The sequence below is a fragment of the Acanthisitta chloris genome, unplaced genomic scaffold (genome assembly GCF_000695815.1).
Source record: "Acanthisitta chloris isolate BGI_N310 unplaced genomic scaffold, ASM69581v1 scaffold3231, whole genome shotgun sequence".
Classification (NCBI taxonomy): domain Eukaryota; kingdom Metazoa; phylum Chordata; class Aves; order Passeriformes; family Acanthisittidae; genus Acanthisitta; species Acanthisitta chloris.
The window spans coordinates 12,726-35,475 of NW_008657493.1; the positions used below are offsets into that span (position 1 = coordinate 12,726).

A 22,750-nucleotide genomic window follows, 5' to 3' on the forward strand; every position below is an offset into this window, starting at 1 on the left:
GAAATGATAGAAAATTGGTGGGGAGGAAAATGTCGTTGCTGTAAATGAAAGTGGGAAAATGGACCAAGACACAAAAAGAAAAAAAGTTGTTCATATGTGAAAAGGGACAGAAAAATGCTCCCTCCACAATTGCCTCCAAAAATATGCAACTGAAAAAGCACCTGGTACTGTTCCTGTGAAACCAGATAGCTCAGTCACTTTGGCCCTAAGTGAAGTAGAACACCCCTTGTGCCCAAAGCATCCTTGGTCTTTAACCAAGGCCTGAAGGGTTCGTGGTGCAGTTAGACTTCAGGAATCACCACCTCCAGCCAACCCCTGAGACTTTCCTGCAGAGGAGTGAACATTCGGATCCTGTTTCTGGTTTTGCTCAAAATGTATCGTTGTGCTATAGCTCAGCTGAAGCTGTTAAAAATAGGCCCTGCTATAGCACCCACAGGACAGAGTGGTTTATTTTCCCCTATTATAGATCTGACAAAAGCCTGCTGTTATTTCTGTGCCCTCTCTAATGATCTGCTTGCTCTCTGGAGAGCACTGACCCATTTCAGCACAGAATAATTAGCCTTTCAGACACTACTGTGTTTCCATTAAATAGACATAAATGTCCAAGGTGACATTTATTTACTTAGGCCTGAAAAATGTGCACCACAGATGTTGAGGCTTGGGAGAACTTCAATTTCTTTTCGTGGAACAGTTGTATATTTGCATGCTTTTGTGTTGTTAAACACTAATGCTTCGCTGGAGTGATTCCTGTTGAGTTTCCTTGGGGAAGCAGGAGAGCCCAGAGATTATAGGGGTCTCTGTTTCACCATGAGGCCCTTTGGTGATGCCTTGGCAGCCCAGTGCCCACGCCTGACATTGGCTTTGAGCACAGTTACAGTTACACATTCTTGAGGTCCCTTTTACTTTGTGTAAGGAACTGCAGTTGATTTACAGATCTGTCTGAAGAGGAATGTGTTCAGGGTGTTACACTGAGAAAATGAGAACCTTGACCTATTGCAAACATAAAATAAACCCAAAGTCCTTTAGTATTTAAAATCAGCTCTTTTGTCATCTTGATCACTGGCTTCTGAACCACCAGGCTATTGCCCAGGTGAAAAGTATATTATTCATCTTGATAGCCACTTTGGTCTGCAAAGTTGGAGGGAAGTCTTACCCTTAAAGGTCCAGCCAGCATATAAAACATGTAGGTTGCTTAGTAGTTCACATCCCCATATGAAGATGTGACATGGCTATCATTTCATTCCGTTAGCACCAGTAGGTTGTATAAAAGGAGGCATCGCACAAGGTAGGTGTTTTATTGCAGGATGGAAACACTTTCATAGGTTATTTTAATCATTATGATTCTTTCATGATGTGTGAAAGTTGATTGTTGCTGTAAATGAAGCCATTGAAGGCTAAAAAATAAAAATGCTGTGATGGTAAAAATCCTTGGAGTGCAAAAAATGGGAATTGCTATAAAAGGCAGTAATTTATTCTCTATGTGAGATTATTTTTTATCATAAGGATGCTTTTAAGCTAATTCTGAAACATAGACAATTGTAGCCTATATAGCTGAAGAATATTGCAAGGTGCATTGATAATTTGGCTAATTTTTTATGCATTGTAATTTATATATTATTTAGAAGTGCTATTTTATTCTGTTTTCTGAAAGGCTTAACACATTTTTACTATATTAAGGATAAGTTATTTTGCAGGTCTTGTGGTTTTATTATTTTGACCCATATCCAATTCACATTGCATCATAATACCATATTTTTACTAATATTATTCTAGTATGTTCAAAACTTTTTTCCATTTGATAGAAAATCATTAGCTCTTGATTTTTATTATAACAAATTATTTTAACTTTTCTGTGATAATGCATTCTCTGTGTTTCTAATTTGCTGATGCTGAAATATTTTGTTTTCGTTTTTAACCCTTCCAAATTTAGGATTGCTTTTGCTTTTTTTCTGTGTATATATATTTCAGTTATTTAAACTTACTGGTTCCTGCTTTTTTATTTTCCTTTTTTTTAATATGTTATGTTTGTAACTTCTGACTGTCTGTGTTGAGCCAATCTTACCAACAAAAATATCAATTGTTTCCTGTTTCTCTACGTCTTTACAAAAAAAAAAAAAAAAAGAAATTAAAACGTAAAAATAAAAAACTCTTAATGGGAACCCTGGCACTGTCTGTCTTCTCTGTTCTGCAGAAATGTTGAAGGAGTTGAACCAGCAACGCAGAGCGAAAGAGTTTACAGACCTGAAAATTATTGTTGAAGGCAAAGAGTTTGAAGTCCACCAAAATGTTCTAGCTTCCTGCAGCTTGTATTTCAAGGACCTGATTAAAAGGTTTGCCTTCCTTCCAGCTGTGATCTGCTCTGTTCTTTTGTAGGGCGCATTTGTGTCGCTTTTTTTTCCTCCCCTCTCTTGCAGGTTTATGAAGATTGAATCTCCTGTCACAGAGCCAGTAGCCATTCTTTCCACCTCCTCTGAATGTATTTCCAAACTGAGACTCAGATCCATTTGTTACACATCTGACTCGTACAGTGTAATTATTTCTGATGAGTAGAGGCTGGTTGTGGCTGAAGAAAGTGTTTCACCACTGAGAGGTCTAAGATTTAAACTCCACTGCTAATGGTGATTCAGTCCACAAGTAAAAACTGTTGCTGTTGATGTTTTCAAGGGACTCTGTCACGCATGACACAAGTCTGTCCTTTGGGCTACAATAAGCCATCAGCGTTCTGGTGAACGATGCTGAGACATCATGCTAATAAAGCATTTGGAGTACTGTAATCCCTTCACCCTCAAATCTTTGTTACATGCTTTTGTGTGGCTTTTTTTTTGGGCAAAGGGATTGATATTTTTATTATTCAGGGACTTTTAAAAGAAGAAAAAACAACTGATTAATGTCTCTAGAAAAAAATTTGAAATAAGATGATTTTCTGGTCAAAATATAGCTCAGTCTGCATGTTAGACTAAGAGTAGTTTTTTCATACAAACACACTACTTTAGGGTAGGTACAATATGTACATTTTCTAAACATCATGTCTCCACCTTCGTATTTTCCCCCCTCTGTTTCTAGCTGATTGATTCTAAACAGTGCATGATAATCTTTTTTTTCCATTACATTGATTTTTCAATTTGTATGCTTCATATACTCGCATAGGAATAAATTGGTACTCCCATATTATTAGTAAGTTAGAGTAGCAAGTAGGGAGAAAAAAAACACAAGGATAACTTTCATTTTTCTCTCAATCATCAGCAAATTAATGCAGCTGCTGATTTTGCCTTGCAGTATTTTCCTGAGCAGACTGAGCCTGGACTGTGCTAAAAAAATGGGATTAAAGAACATTTTGCTTGCTTCAAATCCTGTATTTAAATTTTGCCAACTAACACAATAGTGACTGTATTTTATTTCAGGATGGCATATTGGCTGGTATCTTCTTTCAGTGTATTGTGTCCTTTTGCACAAAGCTGGTTCTATAATTGTGGACATATATTACATTTCTATGATATAACAGTACTGACTGCCTTATCAATTATTCATAAAAAATATGTTGGCCTAGGAAGCATGTCTTTTCCCCTCTGTAAATCTAATGATTGCTAGCAGTAGCTGTGCCAGAACTCTCCTGTCCTTTCTTTTCTGTCTGCTCATTATTATTTAATTGTTAAGGCTACAGGATATGCTTTTTAGGATGATAAGGACTAGAGTCTACAGGAAAATAAAAAATCTTAGTTTCAACTTACAGTAATCAAATCACTGACTGGCCAAAGACTGTCATTTGGATTTTGCTGCGAAGGCAACTGCATGTGTGCAGAAGTCACCAGGCAGCATCTATTTCTAGAAGCACACTGACAAATCCTGTTTCTTTATTATTTAGTTATCAAATGGAGATATACTTTAGATTGAGCACTGCTCTGATATGAACTCAGTTAAAACAATAAAAAAGCCTAAACTTATTTAAATGCTCTGAAAAGAGACTATGAAAGCAAAGCCCTAGGTTTCAGCATGTATTGTCTTTCAGCTGCTCACATAATAAGGCTTGCATGCATTACAAGAAAAAAATAGTGCAAGGTTTAGCCTGTTTGCTAACCTCACCACTTTTTGCCTTCTTTCACATCATCATCAGCAATAAATATTCCAGAGGTCGATTGGTGTCCACAGTCAGGTCTGTCCATCCCAGTTGTCTTCCATATATAACCTCAGTTGCACACATGTATCCTTGATGGAGGCTAATGGAGTTGCACAGGTGTATCCAAGACAAAAATACCTTTATTACTGATGATGATGCTCGAATAAAAAAAAATTCAGCTTGATGTCAAGTTGAGTTTGCAAAACTGTCAGGTGAGAAAAATAAACATTCACCTGTAAACTGAGCAAATATATCTTTGCAAGACAATGAACTCAGGGCTATGGGGTGGAATTTCTAAAGGCTTGCTTTTTGTAGGATACTTGCAGTGTAAAGCCTAGTCCTTTTTGAAACCCCACGAAGTCAATGGGAGTCAAGGATTCAGGTTGCAAGAGGCACTGTATTTTGTAGAATCATGCCCTTATTAATATAGAATCATTATAGTTCACAGAATCGGAATGTTTATAAAAGCAAGACATCTAGGATCCTCTCCTGATACTCCTTAGCAGCTCCTTTGTAACAGTACTTAAAGCTTTATGTGATTTTTATTGCACTCCTTGTGTTAGTATAGAAATCAAAACAAGAAATGCCAGTTTTTCTTAAAGAATAAAAGAGATCTCTTTATATTAAATATCATATAAAAGCCATTTCAATCAGTGTGTGCTGGAGTTAAACTTTTACATCATTCCAACCAAAGGCACTGAAGGGTCACCAGAAACATCAAGAAGATGATCTGCTCATGAAGGTGCACATTCATATAAACCTACAAAAACAGAATCTTCCAGAGTATTTCCTTTGGCTGTTATTTGCTACAGACTAGTTATTGTTAGCCTCATATTCTGCCATTGATTCCACTGTGTGTTCAAGTTGGTATCTGATGGCAGAATAGCAAGTAGTGTTTCAAAAGAATGAAAGGGATGTGTTCAAAACCAAATAAGATCACTTATCCCCTTCTCAAAGTAAAAAAAACCAACACCAAAGTACAGACAAAAAGCATAATAGAACTAGAGCTACTGCTCATCTTGAGGAAGGCTACCTGATGAGAATTACTCAGAGCAGGGAAGAAAATATATTGGTTTTATTGCACTGTATTGAAAAGATGATAATCAGGTTTGATTCTCCAAAATTATTCTAAAGATATTTAAGAAACAAATTTGGTGGTGAGATTGCACTTCGAAACCCACTTAATTCCTCAGAAAATGGGTAATCCTGTGCCAAGCATTCTGCTCCTCATTCAGAAAATTCCTCATTACATGTAATTTATCTTCTAAATATATGAGCATGGCCCTTTTGAAGTTGGGTTAGTCCAGTCCTGAGCCTGAGGCACCATACCAAACACTGTGCCTTTGGAAACAGGTTATCTAGTCCCCATCAGAAGCTGCACAGAACTTGAGCCTAAGCCAGGACTCGGTGTTCATCTCCCTCCCAACAGCAACTGACCATGAAAAGCATCTTAGTCCTTTTCAATGCAAAATCATCTGAAAAGGATTATGTGCATTAGGAACAGCAGGTGTGAAATGTTCCTGCCATCTGTTCCACTTCACTGTGCCCATGAAGGGAAGAAGGTGAGGTTCAGGGGAAGGATGGGTATCCATACAAGGATGCTGCAGTACAGGGTTTCAGGGGAATGTGGATGATAAATAGAAGCTGGAAGCTGCCTAAATTCCCTGTCTGTACTTTAAAATGCCATCTTACGTATTTTGAGTGCGCCTCCAACTATAGTGAGTCCGGTCTGCCCTATTTTGGTCTCTAATTTGCACCTACATTTTAGATACTTAAGAAATCAACCTTCTCAAAGCAAGGGCTTAGTTTGTGGTACAGGCAATGAAGAGAAGCACGTTGAATGCTTCCAAAAGGATCTTTTTCTCCTAATTCAGGTTCCTATGTGCAGGCAGGTAGGAGATCGTCATGGACCAATGAGATGTGCTTGTCTCTCATATTAATTAACCAACATTTAGGTCCAAGGTTGGCATCTAAGGCAGGTTGAGTGTAGCCTCACCTTCTAGACTATTGCTACAGTCCACAGAGAGGGAAACAGACCTCTCCAAGAGGCAAGTCCCCTCCTTATTTTTCATGATCCAGAGAGAAAGACCAGTCTTCCATCCTGAAGTGTAGCTGGCTAAAAGGACATGAATGATTTCTTATGGAAACTAGTGCTTTTCTTAATGACCCATACATATGCTTATACACGTACACAGAAAGAAAGAAACAGACCCAAATCCATCAGAAAAAATGTGCCTTTTGCAGAGCATGGATTTTCTTGGTTTGGGGGAAGAGAGAAATGAGCTCTGTTTTTTTATCTGCCCTGTGTGTGTGTGTGTGTGTGCGCGTGCGTGTGTGTGTTCCGGAAGGAAGGAAGGAATGGAAAATACCATGAAGAGGCATCTCTATTTTTTTCCAGCTGTGTTTTGGATAGACAAATGCAGCTGCTGGATAAATGGAATGTCTGATATTTCCGTAACAAAAAGAGTTTCACCGGAACATTTTCATTTGGTACTTTCTTCTTGTTAACCCAACCCAGAGTACTGGAATGTCTACCAAATAGGACATTATTAATAGTAAGCACTTAACATGAAAGTGTCTTCTTGGCCAAAATGCTTGCTTTTATTAGCAGGCTTTTATAAGCTGACTTCTCTGTGGTCAGGTACTAGTGATACACAGATCCTGTCCTACAAGGTTTGTCTTTTCAAGGTTTGATTTTAATGATGCTTTCTAATCTTGAAGTCATCCTGGGTGCCTTATTTCACTGGCACAGAGCAGTAAGTCACATGCACAAACAGATTCCATCATAAGAACCAGCATTTTTGGATGCATTGCAATCTGGCCGTGCAGTGTTCATCCTTCTTTTCCTACAAAGTAGAGCCAGTGTCTTCATGGCCAAATTGCTTTTCCACAATACCTTCCTCTTTTTGCAAGTGTTCAGATTTTTTATTTGTTTTTCTAAAATATGATTGTATGTATTCTCTGAGGGCTTGAGGGCAGGGCAGGAGAAGTAAAGCATTTAGGGTAAGAGGGCCAAATTCCTCTTGCTTTACACCTACGCTGAGGACGAAGATGTCATTCTGCATTTTGCACCATTGTGTGGAAAGGCAGCATTTGGATGCACAACAGAGAAACCTGCCTCTATCCATCTGAAACAGCCTGACAAAACTGCAGAAGCATTTAGGTGTCTGGAAAACAGACTGTCTGGTTTGTGTTTACGTTGTAAAAAGCCCAAAATGAGAAATAGCAGATGAAAGAAAAATCTACTCTTAGTGACCCCTTCGTGTTTTCCTGCTTATTAAGAATCTTGCTTTTAACTCCAGGAGAGGAACAGGCAGCATTTCTACATCTGCATGCTTCAGCTCCATTGTAGAACAGAACGAATGTGGAAACAAATTATGACATTTAGTTGAAAACAGAGAAATAGGGAGTTAAAAATATAATGTTTATTTTAGGTACCAGGAGAGGTATGTCGTGCCTAGACCCCAGGGGTTTCTGTTAAACAATTAAAAGGAGTCCATGAGAACAGGAGGTCGCTTGGGAGCATGAAATCTCCTTCACCCTTTACTGCCAGGGAACAGGTGTAAACTGTGCTATGGACAACATTTTTCTCTTAAACGAGGCAGTGATAATTGCTGTGTGTTGAGCACAAGACCTTGGCACAGAACATAGCTCTCTGCTTTTGGTGGCCCATTCCCATGAACGCTCCACTCGCTCTGCCTGCCCCAGCAGCCACCTACCCGCCTCTCAGAGCTCCCTGCTGGGCTTCAAATTTTGTAGCTGCCAGACCTTGGAAAACATGTTTTCATCAAGCAAAAATGTATGGCCTTCTACATAAATGAATGGCAGCTTACAAATGTTCAGTGGTGTTCTGGGCTGCCAGGCTAAGGAACTGCCACAAAACCCATTGCAGGCATCACAGCCCAGCTATTTCCAGCCTGGCAAGCATTGGCTGTGGGTTGGGAGCGTGAGTGGCTTGGGCTGGATGCTACTCTGAAAGGAGGGACAGAGCAATGTGCCCTGCTCTGAAGAGAAACCCTGGCAAGCAGGACAGAAAGGCTCCTTTTCAAGTGTCGAGGTGCAGCACAAAAATTAAATATCTGCCTTGTAATGGCAGCAGCTTGCAGAGGCACTAAGCAGATCCCTGAACTTCTCACTGCTCTCCCTCCTTGACAGTATCACTGTTTATGGTAGCTGGGGCTTTTTGCTCATGTAACTTCTAGACTCAACTACAAATCCTGCAAATCTTATCCAAGGAATGACAGACTAATCACCTCTCTTGCTCCGTCTGTACCCATCTGCAAGCCACGCAGCTGTCATGCAACCACTTATAAGATGCTGGTGTGAGTGACCTACCTATATTTACTTAAATCTCACAGCCCTGACTGGGCTTGCCTGTGTTGAAATTTAAGGGTGAAAGGGTACAGTTACCTAACAAGGTGCAAGTCAAGCTAAATGGATTAAAGAAAACAACAACAAAAAACCCACTTCCACAGCATAGAAACCGGAGCCATGTTCTTGAAAACTGTCATTTTTGGACCACTTCCAAAAGCCAGTCTTGCCCTAAAATGAGTGTAATCAAATCTCAAACTCCAGTGTGCTCGCAGGTAGCTCTAGGGATCAGCAGTTCACTCCTTTTATTTAAATCATCAAGGATTAGCCACTGCTGGGTTGGGATAATGAATTTCAATTAATATGACCAGGTTATGATCATATCAGATCACAGCACCCTCTTTTTGCTTGCCTAGTGCTGTTTCAGTGACTGAAACAATCATAGCAGTTCTGCAGGGTGGGGTGGGCAGGGACTGATGGGGTCAGAAGAGCTATCTGCCTTTTCTCATACATACTGTGGCCATAGCTGATGCTGTGTAATACCTTTCATTCACATCTCAGGCTCTACATATACTGTAGAAAAGCACTAGCAACACCCTGTAGCTGAAGGAGAAAGAACCAGCGCCTGACAGAATTAATTCTAATTACTGAAATGCTGATTGGGATCTTTGGGCACTGTCATAATCATAGTACTAGTAATAAATAATAATCGTGGTTATCATTATTTTATTATTGTTTTCCCTCTAGACATTGCAAAGATGAGAAAGAGGCTTGGATAGACTGCCTAGATAATTACTTGTATAAATTTCACCACATTCCTAAGAAATGGATTTATTAGCTGCATGCCAGCTCTGCTAAGCTGGTTTTTGATGGTATAACAAATGTCGTTAAAAGAAATCAGATAGGAGTTGGGAAAGGGGGTGAGCTTTAAGTTTGATGAGAATAAATTTTTTATTCTGTCATTTCATTTTTAATCTTCCTTCCCATATAATACACCGAAACCTGCTTGCATTTTTTATTTACCTATAACAAACAGTAGCTCTCACCCAGGTTATTTTGCCACTGAATCAGGCTGCCAGAGATACTTGCAAACAAGTTAGATCCCACACTATTAATAAGTTGGCCCAGTTTTTTACTTCTCCACTAGTGCCTTGTGAAATTCAGTTTATTTTCAGTCCCTAGCAAAAGTCCAGGTCATGAAACTCTTTTCTTCCAAGGGCACTTGCTATTTACTTCTTCATTCACTTGCTAGTCATTTAAGCCAGCATCTTCAAACTCATCATCTTCTTTCTTAAATCTCAGCAGGGAGCCAGATTTGTGCCTCCGACTGTGATCTCCGACACTATAGCGTTACAGGCTGCCGCTGATCCCACGCCTTTAGAAACGGTCTTGACTGAGCATTTAGATTGTGTTCCGTCAGTGAATGGCATTAAGGGTATATAGGGAACGTGGCTCTTTTGTTTGCTTTATTTTATTCTGGCCATGTTGTCCGTGAACAAAAGCGTTTGCTGTTAATCCCATTGCTCGTCTTGGTTTGTAATGATCATTTCTGTGATGGTGAATTAGGAGGAGCTGCTGGTGCGTGCCTGAGCTCACAGCCATTAATTTTCCTGATTTTCTTCTGATAGAGCAGGTGCAAACTGGCAGCATTTGACCCTAATAAGTTAAACTAGTCTTGCCAAATTTTGTTTGCTTGGAACAAGGAACATTATTTGTATCAACATCCTGATAAAAAGTGAGCAAATGGATTTGTTGGTCAGGTAAATTTTCCTGACAAATTTGCAAACCTGTGTTTAAACAATGTAATTTATTTAAGCTTGTGATTCTACTAGTTCTTTATTGTAATCATACAATAGCACCATCACAGTACATGTTTTCTTCTCTCATGAGACAGATGGATAGTGACTGAGGCTCAAAGATAATGTTTATCTACGAGATAGGATAACGAAGACAGAGATTTGCGAGTTAATACATTTTGAGCTGATAAAACAATTCCACAGGAGAAGGAATGCTGGGGTGTAATTTATTTTTTGTAAATTCTGTTTAATAAAACATTCAGTGCCTTATGACATACGCATTGCAATGATGCTACTCTATAAATGTCCCGTCCTGTCATCATTTATATGATTGATTACCTTGCAGCTGCATAAACTTGTATAACTCAGTAAATAACCTGTTACCTCGGTATGCACATGTGTCTTGGTGCATGTCATGGAAATGTATGTTGGCATGTTTGGGCATCTATGCTTTTATGTCTCGTGAGCATGTAATTATGATAAATTAAGCTCTTTGGTACGAAATATGACTTTCCATGTAGAGTGCTGTGTCTGTTCTGTACATAGCTGAAGGCTGGCTATAGCATAATGAAGTTTCTTTTTTGCTTCTCCCAAGATAAATAGACATATGGAGTTTGAACCATTAATAACTCTGAAGATGATAAAAAAAATCAAATAGTGGACAGTTAAGATGCATCAACATTGCGCTCTCTTCTTTGCCTGGAGTTTTGGTGCTTTAAGGATTAAAGTAGAAAGTTCAGTTCCACAATAAACAAGATGTTCAGTCTAAATTGTGTCGACTTGAACAGCAGTTTCTAATGAGCACACAGCTAACAGACTCTTAAGCCTTGTGAGAAGCTGTCTATCCCAGTCTGGAGTCCTTTCTTTGGTAATCAAAATAATTTGACAGCGATAAAAAGAAGTAGCTTCTCTTTATTTAAGTGCTTCATCTTACATAAAAATCTTGGATTTCCTGTTTTCTGGAGACCTAAACACACCAAGTCCCACATCTCCAGAAAAAGATAACAAATAATAATTCTAAATGTGTCTTTATTTTAAAAGGTAATAATTTATTTCAGTGCCCTTTTAGAGAAAAAAGCTTAAGTATATGTCCTACCTTTGATTCTATGGCACAGTGAGTCATATGGCATTGAATGTAAATAGGTGTCACAAACTCTGTCAGTCCTCCTGTTCCCAACCAGGCAGCCGGGGAGGAAGCTGAACCAACTGTTCCTAGGCAGTAATGTACATTTACATAAAATGTTTCACATTTTTCATGTTTATTCCGTGCAGATGGCTCCATTTTGAACATCCAGAATTTGTTTTGACTTTGTGACTATAGCTTGTAAACAGAGCGTTGGCTGGCATCTGCACTGGGTATAGGTAGCTTTTCGTATTTGATCTAAAATTGAGTGAAGCTGTAGCCAAACCATTAGTCAGTCAAAATAATGTTGCAAGCCAGTTAAAGGCAGCATATCCAAACCATGAGGGAAGGCTGAATGAGAGGCGGCAGCGCTGTCCATAAATTGACAAATTGATGCGTTAGCAGTGTTTCACTTACACGGCTACTTTAGCCAGACTCTAAATGCGGCTTTGCAAATCAAGGCATCTCACTATTAAATGTTTTGAACAGAATCATACAGACATTCTGTTATGTGAGCGTGTTGATACGAATAATGCAGGGAAAATGCAGATACACATCTATTTATAACTCAGGATGCAGAAAACTTGGTTGACTCGCTATTAAGCATGAAAACACTAGTGCTGATTCTTGTCTGTGTGTATTACATGTATGGAAGTGATTTTCAAGGACAAATGAATACCAAAAATGTAAAGTTCTCTACTTTTCTTTAGTCAGTTTCACTGCTAAATCTTGCAGATGAGGTATTAGGGTTATTTTTCCTCCTCTCAAGTCTTTAAACATTTCAGCTCTTTTGTATATATCAGTTAACAGAAGGGGACACTGATTTTGATTTGTTATTTGAGAGCATAATCGAGCCATCTTTTGCTTTAAAAGGTTCCCTGTGCCTTTGTCTTCTCTAGTTTAAGCAATTAAGTTGAAGGATAAGTAGCCAGAGTATGTTCAAAGGCATTGGCTTGATTTTGTTAGGCTTAATTATTCCAGACAATACAGAATATTTTTCAGTAACTCCCCCCTTACCCATTTAGAGTGTATCCGTGCTTCCTGCTTATCTGCAGGTTCAGTTCTGCTTGCACATTGTTCAGGTCTATCACCTTGCTGGAGAAATACATGATTTGTAAATCTGAAAGAATTCCCCAACAGCTACCGTAAAATTAAGCTGTTAAAGAGCTCTTGGAGCTTGTTTAAATGTAGACCTAAACAAATCTCTTTGCTGTTTAGCTCAAGATAAATCTTTTTAAAAGTCCTGTTCTAAATCACTTCCCAATTTTAATGAGTTTATATATCAGCCTTTGCCAGATTTTTACTGTAGCTTTTCTCCAAGATTACAGCGACGATAAAGTAAGGACTAAAATTGTTTATTATATATTATTCTTCAGAAGCAAAACTTTTTCCCCTAGAGGCTGTTGGGAGAGCTATTGATTTTCTGCCACAATCTGAAATGTGTGACCTTTATAATATGAGCAATGATTACAAGGCCAATAAAATGACATCATTCTATTTAAACTTTAGATTTCACAGGGCAAATAGCAGAATGTGCCGCATTTAATGATGTCCACAGACGATAAGTGTATGTTACCTGGCATCAAGTGAGACTGAAACATGAAGGAGACAGGCTCTCCATCCCCAAAACACCCAGTCTTTGTGCCAGGAATCAGGGAACAGGAGTGTATGTACCAGGCAGAAATGGCTTTTCCCAGCTCATAAGGCAGGAAGTCAGGGCTTTTCTGGTAACAGACTTCTGTAAATGTTTGCATCTACTGATGCCACTGACAAAACTCCTCCTGATGTAATACAGGATGAGCTATTTGGGGCACAGCTGTATATATTTCTACAGACTTTCCCCAATCCACTGAATATGCATTTATAGGACTAAATTCTATTCTCATAGTAGGGCACTAGCCAATTCATTGCAGTTCCTCTAGAGTAGCTGAGAGAAGGCTTTGTCTCAAATAGATGAAATATAATTGTGCAGGGCATATTTATATGCTAATATGTGTGAAAACAAAGAACACAGAAACCTTTGGTCAGGCTTTGAGGGGGATGCCATGACCCAATAAACTGAAATTGTTTCAAGAAGTAATCTTTGGAATTTCCCACTTCAGTCGCATCAGTCTGTTTCCCCACGTTACGTTCTTTCTTCTCTTCCTTCAAACACTTATTTTTGATCCATTAGGACCTGCCTCAGCCATTTCCCTGCCCATTTTCCAGCCTGCACCAAGCCAGATGCCCACTGTGGAAAACAGGGTAGCTGTGATTTTCCTGTGCAGACTGAATCAAGCCTATGCTCAGCATTTGGTCCGGCCAAACAAGGAGCTGAAGGGCTCTCTGCTTTGAAAGTGCAGGCAAAACAGCACAACACGTTCAAGGCATTGCAGAGGCAGGAATAGGGACCATGTTCTTTCCCATTTCTGGCTCATTGTGTAATATCAATAATCTCTGTATCTTTGTATTATACTTGCCATAAGTGGCTCTAGTGATTGATTAAACACCTTAGCTTTTCTTTGGCATTTAATCAATTGCAGCAGCAGTTTATTGCTCCATGTATTACAAAGTAAAAGAGATTATTACTTAATTATTCTGAAAAATAGCAGCTTGCAGTTGTTGCTAACATGGGTATGTGTCTGTGCTGACATTGGTGTCACATCATCCTTTCCTTTGTGCCTCCTGGTCTCTCTGCTGGGTGAGATCGTGCGATTCCCAACAGACCACGCACAGACATTCCCGCAGCCATCACCAGCACAGTGCAATTAGTGGTGTTAAATAAATAATTGCTTATGGTGGGGCATCCCATGGTGCAAAGAGCCTGACTCTCTTGCTTGCTGGGTACCTGCAAAGCTCCCTTAAATTTTAAGCAGTGCCCTTATTAACCAGTCCACACGAATATGAACCCACTGTCAGGTACGAACTGCTTCTGGGAGCAGTTCAGCAAGAATTACATTGGTACCAGGAGGTATTTCAATAGCTCGGAGTGTAGCACCAGATGTATGTACAACTGGAGATAAATCAGATATGTGGCATGTTATTGGTGTGTGAGTGTGAGAAAAGAAAAAAAAGCCCAGCATTTTGTGATGCCCTCTCAAGGATCTAGGAAATGGCCACTCTTGTGTTTTGACATCTGAGGTTTTCTGCCTCAAGTGTAGAATTGAATCCATATGCAAGAATTCAGAAATAATACTGTGGTGTGATAAAGCATAAGGATTCAGAATAGCATACACATCAGTGCTTGTAGGGGTACAACAGGTATCATGATCAGTATGTGTTCTTACCCATCTGCTTGTGGAATAGGGTCTAATGCACCTGTGTTTCCATGCAAAGGGGCAGTTCAATATTCAGGCTTTTAAAAATGAGGTTTCATTCCTTGTTTTGCCCCTGACTCTCTATGATCATAGGCAAGTGATTTTGTCTACTTGTGCCTCAGTTTCCTTTTCTGAATGGGAGTAACCATTGTTTACTACCTTAGAGAAGACTATGAAATTCAGGCGTGCTAGCTGCTCCCCCATTGAAAATGGAACCTCTTTAAAGCTTTGATCCTACAGAGATTTGTATGAATTAAAGTTGTGCCCTTGACTTGAACAGGGTTAGTCAACAGAAGACCAATGACAAAGCATCCACTGCAAATTTTAAGCATTTTCCCAAATGATTTTAGGTGTTATTGGGGTGGGTGGGGTAGGGTGTCATGCAGGAAGAAAACTGAACCTCATATGTTGTTTATTTTTCCTCCGTTACGGTAGTAGAGGTCTGACCATCGCCTTTCTAGGCAGCTGTGTGAATCCAAGAGGTTGGTAGTGCTGTGCTCATGCTTAAAGCTGGCATTGCGTGTGAATAGTGATGCTTTGGCCAGTTCATATATGTCATGCCGCATCGTATGCTGGTTTTGTGTCACTTGTGCAATGGCTTTTGCAAATACTCTAGCAGAACTGGAGCGAGCAGACGTTGACTGTCCAGTGACAGACAAAAGCTCATGTTTCTTTGAGAAGGTGGTGGATGGTCCTAACCATTAAAAGAGTTTATTTTCTTACTCCAACAGATTTCCCCTCCCCTCCTTGATGGTACCAAATTTATCATCACTTTTGTCTTTCAGGTGTAACCTGTCTTTAGTGTTGCAGACACATCAGCCAACCATGTATTAAGAACTGGGCCCTTACTTTAATTCAGTATGACTTTCTTTTTGTCCAATAATTTCACAAGCACTAATCCACACTTCAAATGCAGGAGATACTTTGATCCCCAAATTGTTCAGCACTTCATGCAGGAAAAACCGTAGGCCACAGTCATGAAACTCCTAGAGGATGGCTGCTGGCTTCCTGTGGCAGAGCTGGTTGTTGTTTTCCCCCCTCTCCCTTCTTTGCTCTAACCATTTTGTCTGTCTAGCTTGTCTTGTATTCAGTTTTCAAAGCAATTGCCATGAAGGGCTTCCTTTTTTTAGTGCCTAAAAGGGAACAATAGATTTTAGAATAAGCATATATTTGACCATCTCTACACGGATATCATATTGATCATATCTATACTTTAATATAACATACTGAGAAGTTCAAGCTAAATAGAAATTAGTATTTTTTATTGTTATTTTTTATGAAAAGGTCTTTAAATGTATCCTTAAGTGCACATGACATTTAAAATTATTCCAGTGCTGGATTCCTGAAAAAGTAGATGACCTTTTCTCTTGAAATTGGAAAGCTGTTTTTCCTTAACTGTTATATTATGCAGAGAAGATGAGATGTTAACCAAGATGGTAAAATGTATTGTTTCCCTTTGAAAGCTAATCCTATTCCTCATTTTCATTAATGTTGGATCATTCATTTTCCTTTTTCTTTCTTTCCTTTCTTTTTCTTTCCTTTTCTTTTGCAACTGTTTTTGCATGAAAATGCAAAGTAGCAATAAACAGATTTTTCATAAGACTTGCTTTAAGACTCTTCTCTTTCAGATCCAGTTAAAGTTTTTAAGTTCAGATATTTTAAAATTCATATTCTTCAGTTCCGTAAACAAAAATAATGGAGAAATATAATGAGGTGCAAAGCGATTTTCTAGCCCTCACTAATCAATAAATGCCAAGAAAATGGGGATGGTGTAATGTCCGTAATTTAATTGTCTGCTGTTACCAGGTCACCACGAGACAGTAGCAGAAGTGGGGAGAAGCTGGAATTGGCCATGTCCAACCTCACTGCGGATGTCCTGGAGTTACTTCTGGAGTTTGTTTATACAGGTTCTTTGATCATAGATTCAGCCAATGCAAAAACCCTACTGGAAGCTGCCAGCAAGTTCCAGTTTCATACTTTCTGTAAAGTCTGCGTTTCGTTTCTAGGTAAGAATCACTCCATCTAGTGAGGTTTTAAGATCTTGTGTTAAGGTTTGTAAACCTTTCTTCTAACAACTCTTAAGAGATAGTTAAGAAACCCAAGATGAAATATAATAAAATAAAGTAAAACTTTAATAATGTGCTTTGAACTTTAAATGTTGATATGATGGCCAGTGAAAAATGGCCTAGAGAAGTGTAGCCCGTTGTTTGAGAGGCAACATCTTTCACATCTTGGATAACCTATTTTGTTGAATCTTGTTTCATACTTGGAATCATGATGATATTTTCTTTCCCAGAGGATGATCTCTGCATAGATACCAGGCCATAATGCACAGGTTGCTTAGAATTGTGACAGCAAATTTTAGGAGCTGCACTGGGCCAACTTGATCAAATACCGAAAGAGTTGGAGGTAGACTCCCATGGAGGAGAAGCTCCTGCAGATCTGCAAAAAATTAAGGACTGCATTGTACTATCTGCAATAATCTTGCATCCATGAGAAAGTCTTTCTCATGTCCAGTGTTCTTGTCAACAAGATTTGGTCAAACTATTCCAAGTTGAATATTCACAGGGTTTGTTATTGCATACCAAGTAATAGTCTGATGTATATAGGTCATCTCATAGGTGGGTGGAAGGAAAGATTGTTGTGCTCACCCCTGGTAACTGGAAACTGGTGTGCCCTGTGTGCACAGGGAGCATTTGCCCCAGTGAGGGCATAAAGAGCAACATCATTCCCAGTGCCTCTGTCCATCCTCTCATGGCTACAAGAAATGCATTCTTCTTCTCTGGAGCACCATGCCATCCTGCTTCTTTCACTTGCCATCTGCTTTCCAGCATAGACTATTTCAAAACGGTCCAAGGTTTCCAGCTGAGCTAAGCTTTACTGGTCTGAACTGGAACCAGACATTTCTGTCATGGCAGAAGAAGAGTCAGAACTGGAGCTCAACTGAAACACAAGTTGGTTCAAATTCCTGCCTGCACCACATGCCAGTCCTGCACTCTCACAACTGTAATATCAGTTTAGGAGACAGTAATAATTTGTAACTTGTTAACACAAACTTATTAAAACAAAAAGGTTGAGCTTGATCTTATATGCCTTACTTCCCATGTCCAACTTGACCCTAACTTGGTACATTGTTCTCTCTGGAGCCCAAATGAACTGTAGGTTCTTCCTGGGCAGTTTTCATTTAAAATTGACATCTACAATTGCAGAAAGTGGAAGATGAGAGTTTAGAAAATGCTGCACTCAAAAAACAACTACAAAAACCCTTCAAATGAGTCCAGTTTGCTGCTGTGTTAATTTTCAGTGCCAAGCCAGCCTGCTGGCAAGATGAGTGGTGTGACTAGGCTGGTACATCAGTAAAGAATCTGTGCTATTGTATTCTCCTTTCCAACTTTTTGTATGCCCCTTGTTTAAAAGTCTGTTCTCAAATGTGTGGGTACTGATGATATGAAATTTATGCTTTGCAATTCCACCATGTGGACTGTGCAACTTGAATGAGGCTCTGGCTCTGGCATTGCTTTCCCCCAGCTTCCATTCAACACCTTTTTATAGTGATTAGATCTTATGGCCTTTCCAGGAACATGAGATGTGTTTAAGTTGTGCTATCTCTAAAGATTCAGCCTCAAAACAAAAATACATTTATTTCACTAAATCAGTGTGAGATTTCTCTTTTCCGATAGCTAATATTTGAATTCAGTGAACCATGTTATGGTATGAAATAGTAGAGTTGGTTATAAGTTCAGTGATATATGGGGAGTCACTAGAATTTTGTATTCTCATTTGGAGAATTCATGGAGTGTAATTGCTTATTTTTATTTATAGTTGTGGCTGGATTGCTCTACAGAGATAGTAGAGCATTTACCATCTGAAAAGTTTAGGGAAAGGCATTTTGTCTTTTCTGTGGCTGTTTTTTTTTCTTTTCATCCCTGCCATCTCTGCTCTACACAAAGCAAAACTATGGTAAAAATCAGGGGTTTTCCCTTAGGGTTTCTAGAGGATTCACCAGTATAAACAGTGAATCTTTGCCATCAGTGGCCATATCTAAATAGGGAGAGGAGTGGAGGGAAGTTCAAAGAAGTTCAAAGCCACAAATTAATAGGTCTGTCCAACATAGCACAGCACTATCTCAGAGGAAGTCCAGCTCATCCTTTTTCAGTCATAAGATTCAGGAGAGTCCTGACACAGCTCTTGTGTTTCCATCCTGGACCTTTCAGCAGCCTTGGGCATAGGCATCCCAGATTTTCTTGCACTTTCTGGTGGAAGTAGGCTGCAAAGTGTGTCAAGAAAATAGTTTTATTTCAATGAAATTTCTTTACCAGCTTCACTGGGCTAATTATAGCCATGTTCTCTCTCTCCCCCACACGGTGTCTCCTCAACTTTTGTCTAGACCATGAGAAATGACAACAGTTTCGTGCTGACTGATGCAACGATGGTGACAGGTTCATGCAGGCACCATATGATAACTGGGCAAATGTTTGCAAACTGGTCAGGATATCGTAGGTATTTCCTCCGCCCATATGGTTGAAGACTTGAGGGGGTTTTTCTACTTTTTTCATTTTTGTTTTACATTATCATCACAGTCATGGCTTGAATTGGGTTTCAGGTGATTCATCACTCTCACGGTTTGGGTCCATGGTGCAGGGACCCCCATCACAGGAGGGAACAAATTCTGAGCTTGTACTTCAGCTTGCTGCAGTTAAAATAAAAATAGTAGCGTAAAGAAGTTGGTGGAATCTGGTAGCTTCATGGACCAGAGTAGGAAAGATCAGGAGCTCTGAATTTCTTAGTCTGCTGAGCAAAGAGCACAAAGTCAGCATTTGGAAAGAGTATTAGAGAAAGCTATGATAACTGAACAATGGACCAGTGATGACACCTGCATGAATAGGCACCTGAGGAAAGAAGAGTCCTTTATGGTCCTTATGAATTCAAGAGAAAGTATTATGGGCTATTTTTTTTATTCATCCAAGGTGGAGATTTTTGAGCCAGCTGGAGAAGTGGACTGCCCAGCACAGGAGAAACTGAACCATCAGCTGTATCTGGAGATAGGAGAAAGATAGAACACTCTGACAGGGGAAGGGAAATCTTGAACGGTGAATGCATACAAAAGTCTTCCACCTATCTCCTGTCTTCACATGCTTTTCACACTAGTAGGAATATGACCTGAGGAATAATGCCCCCATCAGAATGTACATAGGATATCATGAGGAAATGCATGCTTTATGCTATTTTCAGTGACATCCAAGTCATCATCTAGAAAGCATCTCTAAGTGAAAATATGGTGCTTAATGTGCTTAGAGGGGACTTAGAGCCACCACTGAGCTTCCATCATACTGTTACTGCAATCTTGCTGAGTAATCCTTCCTACAAAACTGTGAGGAGTGGCTTATACCTCAGAGGGCTGTGCTGCCCTTCAGAGGGACCTTGAAAAATTGGAGAGATGGGCAGAATAGAACCAACTGAAATTCAGCAAGGGCAAGTGCAGAGTCCTGTACCTGGGAAATAATAACCCCAAGCACCAGTAGAGGTTGGGCACTGACCTGCTGGAGAGCAGCCCTGTGGAGAAGGATCTGGGGGTCTTGGTTGTCAACAGGCTGTCCATGACTCAACAGTGTGCTCTTATGGCTAAGAAGGCCAGTGGAATCCTGGGATTCATTAAGAAGGTTATTGCCAGCAGGTCAAGGGAGGTGATCTCTACCTGCCTCTCTACTCAGTCCTCATGAGTATTGTGTCCAGTTCTGGGCTTCTCAGTACAAGAGGGACATGGAGCTCCTGGAGCAGGTGCAGCAGGGGGCAACAAAGATGATTAAGGAGCTAGAGAGCCTCAGTTGTGAGGAAAGGTTGAGGGAGTTGGGCCTGTTCAGTCTCGAGAAGAGACAACTGAGAAGGGACCTAATTAATGTAATCAAGTACATGAACAAGAACTGCCAAGACGATGGAGTCAGACACTCCTCACTTGTGGAAACCAGTAAAACAAGAGACAGTGGGCAAAAACTGATGCACAGGATGTTCCACCTGAATATAAGGAAGAACTTCTTTACTGTGCAAGTCACTGGGCATTGGAATAGATCACCCAGAGAGGTTGTGGATTCTCAGGAACCGTCTGGATACAATCCTGAGCCATGTGCTCTTGGATGGCCCTGGTTGAGCAGGGAGGTTGGACCAGATGACCCACTGTGGTCCCCTCCAACCTAAGTGATTCTGTGATTCCTACATACTATCTGACTTTATCTCAAGTCATCCCTCTCCTGTAAGTGCAGTCAGAGTTGTTGATTGTGTCCTGATGACTCTACACAGGATCACACTGCAAAGTCACATCTAACACACTGGAAAACACCAGCTGCTGATCTGCATTAGTGTGACACACATAGGAACAAATATGCTATCCAGCACTGTCTCAAACCAGTGAGAACATACTAGATTACATCTCATATCCTTAAAGTCTGCTCATGAGTGTGTTATAAACTGTCCTTGAGCATTGGGAATAGTTTAGTAGTCAGCAGTTGTGTTCTGAATAGAGTCAAGGTGAAACTCCACAAAAATGTGTTGTTACAAGCTCAGTGTCACTGTGGCAAAACAGCAATTATTGTAAACATGTCAGTGCCCAAAGGAAAACAGCTCAGGAACAGAAGGAGCAGTACTGGTCCTTAGCTGTTTTTGTCATGTCAGCATCCAGAAGTACTCCTGGATTGCAGTTGCTTGGGATGGGCTATATTATATAGCAGAAGTCTGGATCTAAGTGGTCATGTAGGCTCCCTTTATAGTCAGTGAAGAGTAACAGGCATTGATAAGGGATGGTTCTGATCATCTCGAAGTCCTTATCCAAAATATTACCAGATTAATCCAAAATATTACCAAATTGCTTCTTGGAATTGCTTGTTTATGGTTTTACAGGAATAATAATGTGAATGCACAGTTGCACCATAGACAGCTGGAGTCAAGAGATATCAATCTTGTCCCCAAATTTTGAGTCAGAGGTGAAAAATGGGGGGAGAAGCTGGTGTTTTTATATTCACAGGATAGAGATTTTTGATATCTCCTGTAACTGTTGCCCCAACCTCTGTCTTGCTCACCTGCAACGAATCCCTTTAGTTCCCATGTCAGCCCTCATCTTAAAAAGACATTGCTGTGCCTACCTTGCTGTGGTGCTCTTCACATTGGAAGTGAAGTGCAAAGAAGTGTGTCGCTAGCCACCTGCACATACCCTAGTTAGCATCTCCCCTGGACCCCTCTCCAAATGGCCTCACAATAATTGCTGAATCAGGGCAGAGGAGGGAGTGAAGCTCAAAGGGACAACATGGAGCTGCTTGGACTCAGTGTGCCATGCTGCATCAGTCACCCAGCATTGTTAGAGGTAGCAAAACCTGGCCAGATCAGAAAAAAACAGTTGTGACCAGTGGTTATTTTGCCTCACACCACAGGCTCAGCTGGGGATGGTATGGAAATCTCTCCTCATAAAGGCAAACCCAGTCCCTTGAAGGCAAAAAACTCATTCTTGAAAGTCTTTGCCATCATGTGCTAGTAAATGGCTGCTTAAGGAGTCAAAACTTACTATTACCTTCATTATAAACCCTGTGAGTATGAGGTGGAACAGTGTCAGATTTGTCTTTGACTTGAGAGTTTGCCAAGTGATGATGAGAGTTTTGGGCTCCGTTAGATGATTATTTTACCCCTAGCTGTATGTATACATGAAGCTGTGCCAGCAGACAGAACCAAGAAACCTAGAAGAGCTTTTTTTTTGAAAAGGAAAAAAATGGGAGCTTTGTGCTTCATAGCTATCAGTTTACAACCTGTCTCTGGGCAGTCTTTGAGTGACAAAATCTACTGACAGCAAACAGTGCTGCTGCCGCAGTCTGCTTGAGGAAGTGGACTCCTTGGAGTCAGTACAATCAACTGATGCAAAATGAGATAACCTAGTTTCGAGACTGCTGGATCTGTAAAAGGAAATAAAAAGAGTTAGGGGGGGATAAAACCAAAACAAAGCCACAAAACTCCCAATCTCATATCAGGTTAAAAAAATTAAAATAAAAAGGTAGTTCATAATCCCATTTTATTAAAAGTCATATGTAGATAGTGTGCAGGTTTTCAATCTGATGAAGGCAGAAGCTGGGTG

The 22,750-nt window shown here is 40.0% G+C and overlaps 1 protein-coding gene across 1 annotated transcript in view; it reads left to right on the forward strand.

The window, feature by feature from the left end:
• The first annotated feature begins 2,193 nt into the window (after positions 1–2,193).
• The window catches only part of KLHL29 (kelch-like family member 29), a 73,355-nt gene continuing 52,798 nt past the window's right edge, over positions 2,194–22,750 (forward strand). Inside the window, exons 1-2 of the mRNA XM_009084722.1 lie at positions 2,194–2,330; positions 16,447–16,646. Of these exons, the coding sequence (XP_009082970.1) occupies positions 2,194–2,330; positions 16,447–16,646 (337 nt within the window). The remainder of the gene's footprint in view (positions 2,331–16,446; positions 16,647–22,750) is intronic.